Source organism: Amphiura filiformis, chromosome 12, assembly GCF_039555335.1.
Source record: "Amphiura filiformis chromosome 12, Afil_fr2py, whole genome shotgun sequence".
Lineage (NCBI taxonomy): Eukaryota > Metazoa > Echinodermata > Ophiuroidea > Amphilepidida > Amphiuridae > Amphiura > Amphiura filiformis.
This window is the reverse complement of record NC_092639.1, coordinates 13,360,356-13,375,985: the sequence shown is the minus strand read 5'-3', so window position 1 is coordinate 13,375,985 and position 15,630 is coordinate 13,360,356. Positions and strand designations below refer to the sequence as shown.

At 35.9% G+C, this 15,630-nt stretch overlaps 1 protein-coding gene across 2 annotated transcripts in view; it reads right to left on the bottom strand.

The window, feature by feature from the left end:
• The window catches only part of LOC140165818 (nuclear receptor-binding protein-like), a 33,701-nt gene that overhangs the window by 7,518 nt on the left and 10,553 nt on the right, over positions 1-15,630 (bottom strand). Inside the window, exons 6-11 of one of the 2 annotated variants that reach the window (XM_072189140.1) lie at positions 8,767-8,814; positions 4,447-4,530; positions 3,126-3,289; positions 2,334-2,463; positions 1,897-1,984; positions 708-758 (exon numbers count right to left, since the gene is read on the bottom strand). In XM_072189140.1, the coding sequence (XP_072045241.1) occupies positions 708-758; positions 1,897-1,984; positions 2,334-2,463; positions 3,126-3,289; positions 4,447-4,530; positions 8,767-8,814 (565 nt within the window). The remainder of the gene's footprint in view (positions 1-707; positions 759-1,896; positions 1,985-2,333; positions 2,464-3,125; positions 3,290-4,446; positions 4,531-8,766; positions 8,815-15,630) is intronic. The other variant, XM_072189141.1, reaches the window with a different exon arrangement.

Sequence of the window (15,630 nt, the reverse complement as noted above, 5' to 3'; positions counted from 1 at the left end):
AATATTAAAGATATTTATAGTTTAAAAGAAAAAACAGTGGTTAAATAAATATCAGTTTATATTGCATTAGGCTTTAAAAAAGTGTTTCCTGTAGGTGGTCTGAAAACCTGAATATAAAATCTCTTTCTTGTCAAATCAGTGCAGAGTAGGCTAAATGTAAACATAGATAGTTTTAGGAAAATTATAGATCAAATTTCATAGGATATTTAGTTATTTCATTTTGCTTGTGTTTTCTGGATTTCTTAAATGAACAAAAATTGAAAAAAAAATCGCTCCCAGGAGTCCCAGAAAAGAAATGCACAGTCTACAGAAAACAAACTTGTTTTTTGAGCCTTAGCAAATGCACCTCCAGTATTAATTATTATAATTAGTACCAAAATGACCCATTTAGGAACAAAGTGCAAGTATGCACTGGGCAACCCTGTTCTGCCCGAGAGGTATTCATAGTATGCATCATGAGAAGAAGACCCATGCTAACTTGCAATTGCAGTATACACACAAAAGGAAATGTAGCACATTGTCAAAATAATGTTATTACTAGTGAATCAACGTCTTAAAGGTTGAAGTTAACACTTTTATGAAGCCTGGAGACTACCTTAAATAATAAATGGCAACATTAATGTATCGTTGTCATCGTCCGTCATCCTCATATTATTATTGTTGTTATAATTTACAATTTTGCCAAGCATTAGATATGACTAACTTACTTGACTTCTTCAAGGAACTTCTCCAATTCCAGTGTTGGTACTTGTGAAAATCTGCAAACAAAAAGGCAAAGAACGCTCAATTATCTAGCAACTTTCTATCAACCTGTCAGCTGTTATGCAACAACAGTATCACTTGTCAAGTCTTCTCATTAGGCAACAAAAAAAAAGTTGCTTGGTTGTCATCACCGACCCTACTTCTTGTGCCGACCCAGAACATTTGTAAGACACCTAGGTTTCACTATCATTGAGGTATAGGACTTTTTATTTTTTCGGAGAAGAGCAGGTAGGGCAACTACTTGATTATATTTCTACATGTTAATACTACATACTCTGACAATTTTAGAATATTTGCACGGGTCATTTTTTTAAAATCACATTTTGTTCCTAAAATGAGGGTTATAGCGCCCTCAACGGGCACTCTCTCCATAGGGCTACATGTAAAGACCAGTTACAGACAAATGGCCATAAAATAAAACAGACTTGTTCATTTTTCCTCAAATTTTGCATATGATATAGATTTAACATCTGGAATGTAATGCAAGTGGTTTCGTTGCTGCTCTTCTAAATTCATTTATAAAATGTCCGCCCCAGACCAAGGTGAATTAAGATTACACTTGGCGCTCACCACTCTCAACCAGGGTAGACTTTCCAGAGTGCCATGGGCTATTCCTGTTGAAATCCACACTACCCCTGTGGAAGATTTGGCTAAAGTCTTCCACAGAGGGAGTATGAGTTTTGAATAGAAGAGACAATTGAGTAACTTCCATTTGAAATACCCACCCCAGCTGTGGAGGATATAGGTAAAGCCATAATAAAGCTGCACTTTTACCATAGGTAGTTGACATCATGGGCAACACCAAAATGCCTGATGGCAATTGAACTGGAGTAGCTTTTGGCATAAAAAGGTCAAACTTATACAGGGTCAAATTTCAAAGTTGCTCAAATTGTGTTAAAAACCATTCCAATGTATTCCTCTAGTCACAAGGATTCAAAAACATCAAGGTACTCCGATTTTGCCAAAAGAGGAGTCAAAATGTTCGTTTTGATCAATCAATTCAAATAAGGATAGGATTGCACCATCTTGGATGTTGGAGGTAATATAGCAAAATAGGTCAAGGTCAATAGGCCTCAAACACCCCAGGCTCACACACTAATATATATACATATTTGATTTCTATTGCTAACTTACTTCCATTTGATGTGGGTAAGTTCTGCTATGACAGACTCTCCTTGAACCTCCTTGTCATTCATTTCTTCTAACTGGTCTGCTAATATGTCTGCAAAAACAAAGATTCAATCCCTCATATCATAAATCAGGAGAGACCCATAGATCACAATAATTTTATGTTAAAAAAAGTTGAAGGTGGAGCAAATTTTCAAAATTTACGGTGTTGCTACAAGTTTTAGACCACATAACACACTGAGACAGGTAACTTGTTTCTACGAGCTTGCACCTTTCAATTCCCCTATTTACTAGCAAAAAACACGCAGTGATTTATAGTGTGCTACACAGGCATAATGCCTAGACATTGATCCACAAGCCTCAGCACACTTTACAGGTTGTTTTAATGTCGCTGACCTCTACGGCACTAGATCATTCCATAAACCATTTAACGCCTAACTTACTCTCATTTTTGACACAGCAATGAGCTGATAGTAGTTTCAAGGAATGGACTTCAAACAGGTACCGATGCAACAATAGTTCTCTAGCTGAGGGTCTATGCTTATGGTCACATAGGCACTTGTTGATAAAATCCTGAAATAGAAAGAAAGAAACATACAAAATTTACATTGGTAGTATACAAATAGGCATAACCCCCTTATCGGGATCTCTTTTATATGGGTCTTATTTTCATGTTCTGAAGCATTCTTTGCTGTGTAAACCACTGTGTTGTTACTGAAATACCATTATTACAGTGTTATTACTCCGTAAGAAGTAATTTCTTGCTATAAATCTTTGTGGACACTTTGGGCATTCAATGCAGAATGACAAATAATTCACATATTCAGATTTTTCACTATATCCGGCCTATGTTTGGCCCATCCTTGACATTGGCCTATTCCGTTCACTCCAACTGGGGGTTGAGTGGTGACAATGTTCCCACCAAACTGTTCTGTCGTCTGCTCACTCTGCTCTATGGCTTATGGCCAGATAAGTAAGGTTGGACTGTATACGTACTCTGCCACTGTGGTACTCTGCTACCTCTGAATCTTATCTACTTGTTCACTAACAACTGGATTCGTGCACAGATTGAACCAAAAGAAGGACTGTTAACAACTATAAGGAATCTTGCAGCTCTTGAAAAGAATGCGCCCTACAGATACACTGCCTTTGATCACAGGCATATCACACACAGACGCAACTGTCTTGAGGAAATTCAATGGACTACAGGAGAAATGTTGAATTCCAATACATACCCTTTGTTCTGGAATTTCTAGCTGCTTTATGGCTTTATCAATGGATTCTCTTGATATGTTTTTCTTGGTGTCACTGTTCGTTTGAATCTCGACCACACTCATCTCAAGAGCACATATACCAAATGCGTAGATGTCTGCGCCAGGCTCCATTCGATCCAAGGAATCTGAATAAGGATAAAAATGGATTTGGCATCATATATAATTGGTCCGTCAACAATGAGATAAGGTACTGTATAACAATATTTTGCACCCATAGGCTTCTCAGAACAGCTAAAATTGTGATGCGATCAAGCTACATGAGTCTGATGTCGCTCAAAATCAAAATTCAGTTTTCAATTTCATTACATGAGCCATTCTCAGACCTTTATTTTGCCGAAAACCCCCATCATAATTAGACTTGGATTCTAGAGATATGGCCATTTTACTGCTGCTCAGAATATTAAATACAAAGGAAGTTGAAAATTATTATTACTGGCTGTATCTCAAAAATTAATATTCCTGACATCAACGCATTTTGCCTGATCACATTACAATTGTGAAACATTTATTTAACGCTGATATATCGGAAATATAACAGAATTGCCATAGTGTTAGGCATGGGGCAATTCAGATTTGATTCTCATAGGAACTAATTTCTTTGATTTAACATCAGAAGCTCTTTCAAGTATAAAGGATAGCAAAACCACCGACATACTTAGTTGGCTTGATAAATGGTATTCTAGTTATAACAGAAACAAGCTATTAAATGAAAAAATGTAATGAGCTCCACAAATTGGGTCTCCACAAGAAGGTGCTACTATGAATATTTCACCTTCAACTGTGATATGAATCACAAGCCCATTCCAACAAGTATATTTTGAATAGGGCTGTTGTCGAGTAGAACTTTCATTGCCGACAATCGTCAAATCTCAAGATCCGACATTGGCAAGTTGTCAATAAGGCAATACATCAAGTCCATAATAATTCAGAGACCATGTTATGCGCCGTTTACATCAAAATATTACCGTCAACTACACATATAAATCATGTCGGCAACTTACCACTACAAAATGGAAATATATTAATCCATCGTATCAATGTAATCTTATGCTCAATTATTACTTTTTTATAACTAGAATTTATTGCATTGGTAAATAATGCTGATCTTAAGCTTATCTCTAATAATTTTAATGACTGGTCCTTGTCGACAATTAGTCCATGCTTGTCGACAATCAGGAAAATTGATTTGTCGACAATATTGTCGACAAAGGCCTTGTCGACAACAGCCCTAATTTTGGATAATTAACTTAGGGATACAAGGGTTTTTCTATACATCACTTACTTGCATACTCTGGTGCCACATAATGCATGTTATTCTTCACTTCCCTGTAAGTCTTCACATGATTGTGTATCGCATCTGGGGCAACTAGAAAACAATAACAAAAACACCTGTTAGTATCAATACACTTGCCTGATGCGATTCCCTTGTACTGTACTGAGAGGTTATGTCCTACAATGTACGTCTACTGATGCACAACAATGCGATTATGCACCCATCAATTGTCACCCCAGCCCCCGGGTACCTTGACGAGGACTCAATTTTGAAAATTGACAAATCCCCCACTAGGCCTTGCCAACTTCCTCGCAAGGCGAGGTATTCTTCATATGGCGAGTCTCCAACCAAGTCCTGGCCCCCACACCACACGGAAGTCCTGACGAAGTCCACAACAAGATTCCGGCTGATGTTCCCGGACCAAATTGCCATGGTCGAGTCACTGCCTTAGCCCAGTAAAAATTCCCGGCTGGTGGGGATGTGTTTTTTTTCCTTGGGTCAAGTCCCCCGCTATGCCCCGGATGAGTACCCGGATACCCAGGGGCCAGGGGTTTCAAATGACAGGTGCATTATATCAAGCCAGTGACAGCTTAACCATTTCAAATTACTTGTCATGTTCTCACTAAGTGATTTTGTCATCAACTGTTATTATTTTAGGCAGAATTACGGAGGAACTATATTGCATGATTTGTAAATTTAGTTATATCCACTTATTATATGGTATTAAAACGAAACAACAAATTTACAATGCTAACAATTTCTTTGAAGTCTTATCTTACAGAAAAATGATACAGAAGGGAATATAAGGCAAAGCAAAAGAGAAAACAAGTTTTACAAATCATCTGAAATATTTTACCTTTAAAAATTTCAGAAGTTTACATCCTTAGGGTTTTCTTAACACTAGACACAGGATTAGATATTCACACACGCAAATGGTTAACATGCGCCACTGATGTCAATTTGATCCGCTTCAAGAGTGCCAATTATTACCACATCACATCATATTGATGTTTACATACCGTGTTCACGAGTGAAAATCTAATCCTTAGAACACTGCCAATACCGTCTTCTGTTACTTCTGTTATAAACATTTTGTAATGTTAATCAGTAGGGAAGGTGTAAGGTTTCAGCAGCTCTGCCGTCAAGATTGTTATTATCACTAAAACCTGAACATTTTTCACACAGAGCTAATGGAAAATGTGTCTTTTTTTGGTTTTGAATGTCTGAAAACGGGAATCTTGAAAAGATATGCCTGATGAGGCTATGGGCGGTACTCTATATCGTATATAATGTGATGAATGTCTGCTACACTACCTTCTCATGGAACAGTACCTAGTGAGAAAGACATTGCATACATGTATGCCAATCTTGCAATTAATGTTAAACAAAACCCTGAAGATATTATCACTATACAGTACATCAAGAATTTAAAAAGCATAAAGAAGTGAAGAGTTGTGATACAAAACCAAATACATCCATTTTTATCAATTTGAGGTTAGCAAAATACAACTGGTCAAATAAGAAAACATGCTACTTTTTAATTAAATCAAAGTTTCACAATTTTACCGTAGATTTGTTTTTAAGTAGAATGCCAATTTAAAGCTAGCATTATAGAGCAGATATTGGTGGCCTGAAAATGGTGTATATCTGCTTTTGCACACAAACTCCTCAAGTGTAGTGTTCGATGACATGATCTAAATGTATACCACTATCACATTGACTATACATATGTACACACATAACTTGTGAATATTACATCTGCACTGAAATTTGATGATTCATTGATAACATATTTCCTTAGAATTGGTCTCATACAGCGACTAGTTTCCCCCCTCTTTTAAAAACTGCATACGTATACACATGATTTGTGCTGAGATTCTCTGCTTAAAATACAAAATTATGATATAATCACAGACAAAGGTACAGCTTTTCAACATTTGTCAATGCAGCTTATTCTTGTCCAACATTGTTTATTATTGGTTTACACTAGTGAATCCAACCATTTTCTGCAGCACACAAAAACTGTTTTGATGATAAACAAGTTGGAGGTAACCCCTCCCCCCCCAAAAAAAAATGCAGTGATTTAACGTGCCCTACATACAAGTACAACACCTAGACGTTGATCCACAAGCCTCAGCATACTTTACAGAATTCTATCCAATCATAACATTGCATTTTTTTGCAAAGAAAAACTCCCCCAAGATAGTAATTTTCCTAACATAAAGAACAAAAAATATATCAAATTCACATGCTTGAAAAAATGCAGAAGTATTCTTTTGTAAAAAAAAACATGGTGCATTTCATGTGTCGCCTTCTCTGAGAAATGTATCAAATCATTTTAAAGAAAAAAGTGCAGAGAAAGTTCCCTTGATCTATTCTACAGATAACTCAGTAAATTGGTAAGCCATACACTCATGATATGAAGATGGAGATACTATATGATGATTAACTTGATTCAACTCCAAAAACATCCGATATCTCAAGACTTTATACCAGAGGTAATTTCATACATAGGTTATCAGGCTATTCTCTATGCTTATGTCAATGGGCCATTCAATTAAAATACATATACCCACATGAAAGACATGGTCTTACATTTCCACACAGGGGATATGAGTTTAAAATCTACACTCCCTTTGTGGGAGATTAAGGTAATGTCTTCCATAGAGGGTGTATGGATTTCTACCAGAATAGCCAGGGACTGTCTTTTGGAATTTGCAGGAGAGCATATAGCTCTTCTGGAACCTTCAAGGAGAGCAGTTAAGAGCATTTTACAATAGAATGTAGAGAATAGTCAGCTAAGGAGAGCTAAAAATCACTCTTCTATATCAGATTTAAGGAGAGCAGTAGAGAGCAATAATATTGCTCTCGCTCTCCTCAAAAGGCAGTCCCTGAATAGCCACCTGTAAAATGATTGAAAAAACTGTAAACAAAAAGGTCTACACTTGTAAATAGTTTGCAGAGTGAAATGATTGTGCAATTACATAAAACCATCTTTTAAATGTAGCAATGTAATTAATAATGTGCATGATTGTGATTATGATGCCCAGTCTGGCTTTGATAAAGAGTAAAACAGTCTAATTATCCACACAATGAACTAAAATTACAGCTTAAAGAGGAAGCCCAGGCAGATCAGTTCTTCTGGGGTGAACCAAACCTGCCTGGTTATCAAATTAATCAGTGACAAGGTTATCTCTGAATATGACAGGTGCTAATTGACGCAATAACATGAGAACATCAATAAGCACCTGTCAAATTCAGAGATAACCTTGTCACTGATTAATTTGATAACCGGGCAGGTTTGGTCCACCCCAGAAGAACTGCTCTGGTGGTGCTTCCTATTTTAAACAACACCTTGGGATGGGTAATTTGTGTCTCAACTTGTACATCATCTGCATACAAGCACAAAACAGAACTATGAAAAATCGGTAAAAAAATATAAAATAATAGATTTACCAACTAATTTTCATCACATATAAATACTTAAATACACAAGAAATAGAGTCTAGGCTAAGTTTTAATAGTGTATTGAATGGATATTGTAAGAAATGGAAACTGGGAACTGCTTTTATAGTTAGTACTTAAGAAAAGAAGCACACATTACTTGTTTAGGGTGCGATTTCACACAAGAAAAATACTAGGTTTCGGGTACTTATTAACAGTTGCATATATGTGGATGATATACAAGTTGAATAAAAGTGGTTCCCCCTGGGTTGACAACAATATACAAATATGTTTCCTGTTCCAACACTGTACATGCAAAAAGATGATTTTGCTACCATTCTTGATTTGAAGCCAGGCAGGATTCAACCCAGTACAACTCAATAGCTAAATCTGCCATGTGTATGATTACCTATGCAAGAGTTCACCCACACATGGTGCATATATATACTCATGCACTCGCATTTAAGCATGCACTTTGCATAAGTGAACTCATTAACATTGTACGACAAGTAATCATACACTCAGCCGCTAATTAACAGACAGACAGACAGACGACTTCCTGCTGTGAACCCATCAAACGGTACAAAAATACAACAAATTAAGGAAAATTCTCAACTTCCCACAATATGACTTAAATACATAGTCCTCCTTAGTTCTTTCAAATTTTTTATCACAATTTACGAAAAATCAAAACGAGATCAAAACAGGTGTTTACATTAAAATACACACTTAAGCTAACTACTGATCAATCAGGTAGTGAAAACACAACTGATAATTTGAGATGGTCCCTGAGACAATGCAGTACTATCAACAGCATTCAACATGCTCATATTGTAGCGCACACAGACACAGTGCGCGTGCACGCACCTGCGGCGTTGGTCTTACCTAATGGATCAACGGGGCCAGTGGTATGATGTGTCAAGACAGCCCAGCCTGCAATGCGATGATTGTTCAGTAATTGATGGAGAAAACAACATAGATATAGATAGATAGACATAGATCATTTCATACGGGTTAGCTAGCCAGTGCCTTCTGCTTATAAGTTAAATCATGAGGCCCAGGCAAGGAGCTCAGTGTACTGGTGACTTTTATATATAGTAAATAAATGACACAAAACATAATTTACATTATAGTGCTAGGTTACAGCCAGAAATCTTTAATACCCTTCATTAATTTATGACTGAAAATACTAAGTTGCTTTACATATTGGTACATCACGCTGATGCAGAGTCGAATATCTATTGCTTAATTAGATCTTACGGATGCACCCATTTTTATATCATAAATTATTAAACACCCTGATTGATAGAACTTCTCTAAGCTTAAATGTCTGACATAAGTACATCCAAAGCTCAATTACAAGAAAATGTGATGGAAGTTAAGACAACCATGTTGTTTTCCTTCATCAACTCAACTGCAATATACCCCTGAAATTTCACGATCCTTGCTGCAGTATAAAAGGTCTATTTCTAAACACACAAATCATCTATGACATGAAAGTGCAGTACAACAAAGGCATGCAGAGTTACAAGCAAATTATACATTATGAATAATATTGCCATCCATCCGTCAAAGTGAAATCTTACTTTATTCATGGTTAATTCGGAAATACTAATTGTAATAAGTAACAGGATGTTTATTACTTTTAAATTCTGAGGGACGATACAAATTATGTATATGAGAAATAATCTTGATGCTGTTTGTCTAAGTCCTATCACATTTTTATTGCTGCTTTTTTTTTTCTTCAGTTTTGACATTGAGTCAAGGACACAAATGAATGAGTTGAAATGATGATGATTGCAGTAAGAAATGCCTTGCATGTTGTGTGAATGAGATAAATTGGTAATACCTATCAATTGACAATAAATCAATAATACTGCCTGACCCAAGCTGGCCTAAGGGGTTCCTTCATCATTTGAGCAAATCCTATAAGGTGAATTACTCCACGGATCCTAAAAGAAAGGGACAACTAACAGCGTTTTTATCTTTGTTGCTATGCTGGTTTCACCTCTATCAGTGATGCCACTAAATCAGTGTCATCCTCAAAACCATGCAATTGTTCACCACCTGTAATTGTTCACTACCAATATGCAAAGATATGCAAGTATGATGTTAAGACTAGGAGTAACATCATAGTCCAGAACCTTATGTCGAAATTTAAGGTGCTGCTGTATTTTTTGCTAAAGTTGCTAAACATGTGATAATTTATGCATTCATTGTATGTTATACAGATCTACAAAAAAATTGGCTTTGATCAATTCATCAATTTCTTAGTACTAATACATTACATTTTGACCATGCCATTTCATTTTTATGCTTATTTTGTTGACTGAAAATTTACATGTTGAAGTATATCTGCCAAATATGGCAGACCAACATGTGCGAGTGAAACAACCATCACATTAGCTCCATTCTATATTTTTATAGAATTAAGGCAAAAATGGTTATTCCTCTCTTCTAGTCTTTATTTCTATAGAATTGGGCAGAGGTGGTTATCCCTCTCTTTTAGGATCCATGATGAGCTTGTGATCAGGGATATTTTAAAAGTTGTCAACTCTCAATATACTTTGGAAATTCCAGACTCCTTTGTAATCAATGCTCACACCATCACTGCGCAAATAATACGTGCATCGGCGCAACATACTTGGGGTTTCTTTCGCAAAATCTTACGGGATTGACCAAATTGACCTATTTTGAGGATTCAATAATTAAATGATAGAAACGACTTAACTTTCTTCACCTAAGTCACACCCAAAAAAAAAGAAGATTTTTTCAGAGTCCTGGACTTCAAACTAGGACCCTAAAAACCCTATGTTTAAGAACTGAAAAGAGAGCATGGTTTAGACTTTCCCAGAGTCATTCATCTTATGCAATCTGTATTATCTCTCCCCCCCCCCCATTTATTTGCAAATTAATGCCACCATATGCCCAGGTATAGGTAACATTAGGTTACAGTTGACATGTCGCCCTATATGCAAAGCATTCTTAAACTGCCTTTTAGTGACAAATGAAGGCCATGTACAAGTTTTTTGCACCTGTTTGAGCTAATGAATGTATAATCCTTCAACGCCGTAAAAAGAATAAATACGGTACATCGGAATGTAAACTAATTCTAAAAATATCATAAGAGAAAATACATTGAATTAAATCAAACTTTAAACATTTTTAAATAGAGAAAAATAATGTAGACATTGTACATAAAAAAAACTAGAGAAATGTACACATACACATAATGTAACATGCTTGGTAAAATAGTGTAGCAGCAGCTTAATGTGAATTATTTGAGGAATTACAAAACTCCTAACTACAGGCACGCGTAGGTTTAGACCTACGCTAAATCCTCACTACTCTACGTACAACTGCAGTACACGGCACAATCAGGGCAAGGGCTTCAACAAACTATAATGCAGCAATGCTTCTTAACACCCATATCCCTAACTATGAATATTACATGGGTAAAAGGAAATAATCTATATTAGAATACGCATGCATATACAGTACAGAAAAAAAAAACCCTATTGGATCTATGTGTAACCATCATACATGTACATTTTTGAACCACTGATGGTATGAGTACACGTTGCTTACTACCCACAATGTGGTACCACTTTTGTGTAATAGCTTCCACCCCAATGATCTTGAAAACAAGGTTTTAAAATTGTGCAATATCAAACCCTACCCTTGTATTTCCTAACTAAATATTATAGGCATATTTCAAAGAATTCTCATTCTCGCATAACTACTGACTTTCTTAAAAAAATACCTTGTAATTTTTAAGACCTTCTCAATCATACTCTATGCACGATTGGCAATCACTAATCATCCTAACCTCTATTAAATACAGTACATTCAAATACATAATAAAGAGGATTTTCAACCAAAAATAATCAAATCAAACTTTAGGATGAATCATTATGGGTCTGACAGCTGGTGAAATGTTTTCTAAAACATACTAAAACTCCACATACAGTTTATATTTTATATTCATGCATTTTTTTTTTCAACAACGTACAACAAAATCTGATCGGTATTTTAGTTGAATCTTTATAATTATGGCTACAATTGGTTGACAAGGTGTGTATCAGCTCTTGGAGGTCAAGGGTCAGGTAAAGAGCCAGGCAGGCAAGCAAATACAATCAAGACAACAAGAAAATAAATAAATAAATAAATAAAACACACATCTTTCAGCCTGATTATGCTCATTTTGCAAGATAAAGCAACCAATCTGCAGTTTGATCATAGATAAGAATTCCTTGTCATTTGGTTATGACGAAGATCCATTGTAATGAGCGCTTCAATAAACAAATGCGTTATGATCATCATAAGAACCTGCTCTGTTGAAATAGAACATGACATTTTGATATGCATTATTGCTTGATTTCTTAATTGTTTATACCATTGATCAAACTAGAATGGTTCAAGTGAAGTCCATCACATGTACAGTTTTTGAATACACACATCATCTTGAAAAATGATAATAATAAAGGTTGAAATTAAGTGAAGTAGTGCCAGGAAGGTTGCTGTGTAATTTCTGTAATATTTGTTACCCAGCCAATAACTCATACTTATAGTCTTGGGCAATAAATCAATATTGAGTGGGCATGGGCAAAATATATTACTGACAGCCTAATACTTTGTGTTACCTCCCAACCCTATAACCAAAAAATAATAATAAAATTTGATTGGTATGGACGTTAAGCAATCAAAGTTGAACCTTGCCATAAACTTGCTACAGATAAACATAAACAATATGTTGCACATAATTATTAGAAATCTTTGAAAGAAGACATGAATATATTTTCAAACTTTAATAAAAAAAATAGCTATATTTTTCGAAAGCTAAGTTAGCTTAGTTTACACAGTTTTGTTGATTTATAAAAGATGTACAATCAAACCAATCAATTTAATATGAGATCCTAAACTTAGTTGGAAATGGCCAGCATATTCCTCCTGGGTATCAATAAGATAGAAATTACACTTTCAGATGTTTTGATGACAAAAAGCAGAACACATTGGAAATGAAAAAGCCAATGTTACCTTCATTCCCCACTTCCCAGTCGCAGATCAGCAGGTGGACCATGATAGACTAAGCTGCATCAGCAACGTATGCAACGATGGCATAAATAGATTATAGAACAATAACAATGGCATATATAATATAATAAGCTCTCACTGAAATTACTATCTACCAAGCTTTTAATACACACGCCCTAGTGCCTATATTAAGTACACATCAAACACAAGGGTTTTCTACTGAGGAAATGACAATGAGCTATCCCAGTTGAAATCTATACACCCCCTATGGAAGACATGACCTTAATCTTCCACATAGGGAGTGTGAATTTCAAATGGGTGACCTGAATGATAACTCCATTTGAAATTCATACCCCCTGTGTGGGAGATTAAGGTCATGTCTTCCATAGGGGCTGTATGGATTTCAACTGTGCTAGCCCACTCAGGACAGCATACCATAGAACTGTGATGGGATGCAGATTTGGAAACATTTTAGTTTAAATTCAAGCCGAAAAGTCAGATCTTGTAAACATTTGAAAATAAAATATGTCTCTATTCTGAATGCAGAATACCTCATGTATGTATTTAAATTAGTTAATACCCAACTCAAGTATGCATAAATTAGTAAATACCCCATATTAAAGATTGCACATCTAATTTTGCAATTAATAATGAAGCAGTGCCGGAGGTTGCTAGCAAGCAGTGGTTACGATGTCAGAACTAGAGTTACCTGAATACATAATATATACAGGGTGTCCAAAAAAGCAGAACCATCACTGCACCCTCCCTTTCTCCTATTTCAGAAAAGGTGATCAAATATATCTTGGTATGCAAAAAAACATTTAATCGTTAGTTTTAATAAGCCAAAACGATTATTTCAATAAGCTCACAACTTTGTAAGATATTCTGATTGAAAAAAAAATGTATGTTGGAATGTTTTTCTGGGACACCCTGTACATTATGTCTGGACAGATTGACATCCATACATACATGTATCCCACGCATGTGTTGTGGATATAGCTTTTAGACTGACACTGTACGCATGATTATATTGCACCCTTATCGATTAAACACATACATGGTATTTTACAGTGTTTTATGTTTCCCTTAGTTGTGATCGAACACTTTCCAAAGATCAAACTGAACACCTGAATTTACAGATATTTTGGAAATCCATTCCTTTCAAATCCACATTGCAATTTTTGGTATAAGTCCTATTCTCTTGAAGTGGGCCAGTCCATTAAGGGTGCATACACTTGCCTAACCATGATGCTGTTAGCTTCATTAAAGTTACCACTACAGCAATAAAGGCATATCTGTCTGACCTCTTTCAACTGATATGGCACCTTGTGGAACATTAAGTATACATCTCAATTCTACTTAAGTCATACAATTCCCAATAAAAAATATTTAGTTTTACAGTCAAGATGAGCAACCGATTGGAAACATTCCATCCTAAAGATGGAAAAGTTTACATTACACATCATCTGCATTCCAAAGTGGATCGTAACAAAAACATTACAAAATCTTAATTAGAGAGGCTAATAATCATGAATACAAACTACCCTATCATAACATTTAAATCATACTTGCTAACCTAACCTTATACTGTGAATTATTAGACATTCCGGGTATGGTTACAAGCCTAGATCTAATGTGTACATGCATGCATATCTATTGTACCTCCTTTGTAAGCATTTGTTATTAATAGTCTGGTTAGTCTGCCCACATAAACTTTATATTAATAATGTCAAAATTGTAAAGATATTTGGCTTATTTGCTGTAAATATAAGTTTGTGCAAGGAAACAACCCAAAAAAGATTGATGTAGTCTAATAAACATAACTATTTTTCATTTGGGCGGGGCAGTGACGATTTTTGGCATGGACAGAAAACCTGTCAAGGATTGTGAAAATTTGACTACAAACTTGATGTCCATGAAATTGAGGTGACAATATTTGCTTAAAGTTTATGCAGGCTAGAGCTTTCCACAAGCTATTAAATATGAGAAAACCCTAGTTTAGTGATGAGCCGATCCACCCTGTCCCTATCCAAATCTGCAAATCACTGATCTGTGCAATACCAAAAATAATACCTCCTCGTTCCTTGAGAAATCAATTAGAAGCGCCCTCTATAATCGGCAATTATCAACTTTTACTGGTAGCAAATAGTTTACATTTTGAGAGCGTGCAATCCCCGTGCAGAGTGTAAACACAGAAGTGGGGTTCTGATTGGCTGATTCAATCATCTGACAATCATAACAGACAGATAATCTAATTGGCTGATTGCGCATCAAAACGTTGGTTGGCGCACACAAAGGTCTGCGTATGTCGCTCATTAACAGGGAGCTCGCATCAATCTGAGCAAGGGTCTGCCGTTCTTCTCTGAAACCGAGTGTCGTCCCCTAAGAATTTGCAATTGATCTTGCAATTGATCATGTGTGCTTCAAAAACTTGATCAAAGATTTAGGGGAGTAGGAAAACCAGCTTGAACCACCTACCTCTGATAAGCACCCTGAAGTACCATAATCAACATTTCCGGTCAAATATGACGTGTTATCTAACATGGTCAATTTTGAAGCTTAAATACTGATATCGACAAATGAAGGGATTTTCCCCCGATTCCGATCATTCCAAAATCGGCCCGATTCGGAAATCTGATCGGTTCATCACTGCCCTAGTTAATACGATTCACACTCTTGTGTCCTAACATACACATAAGTCACTATATTAAGTAG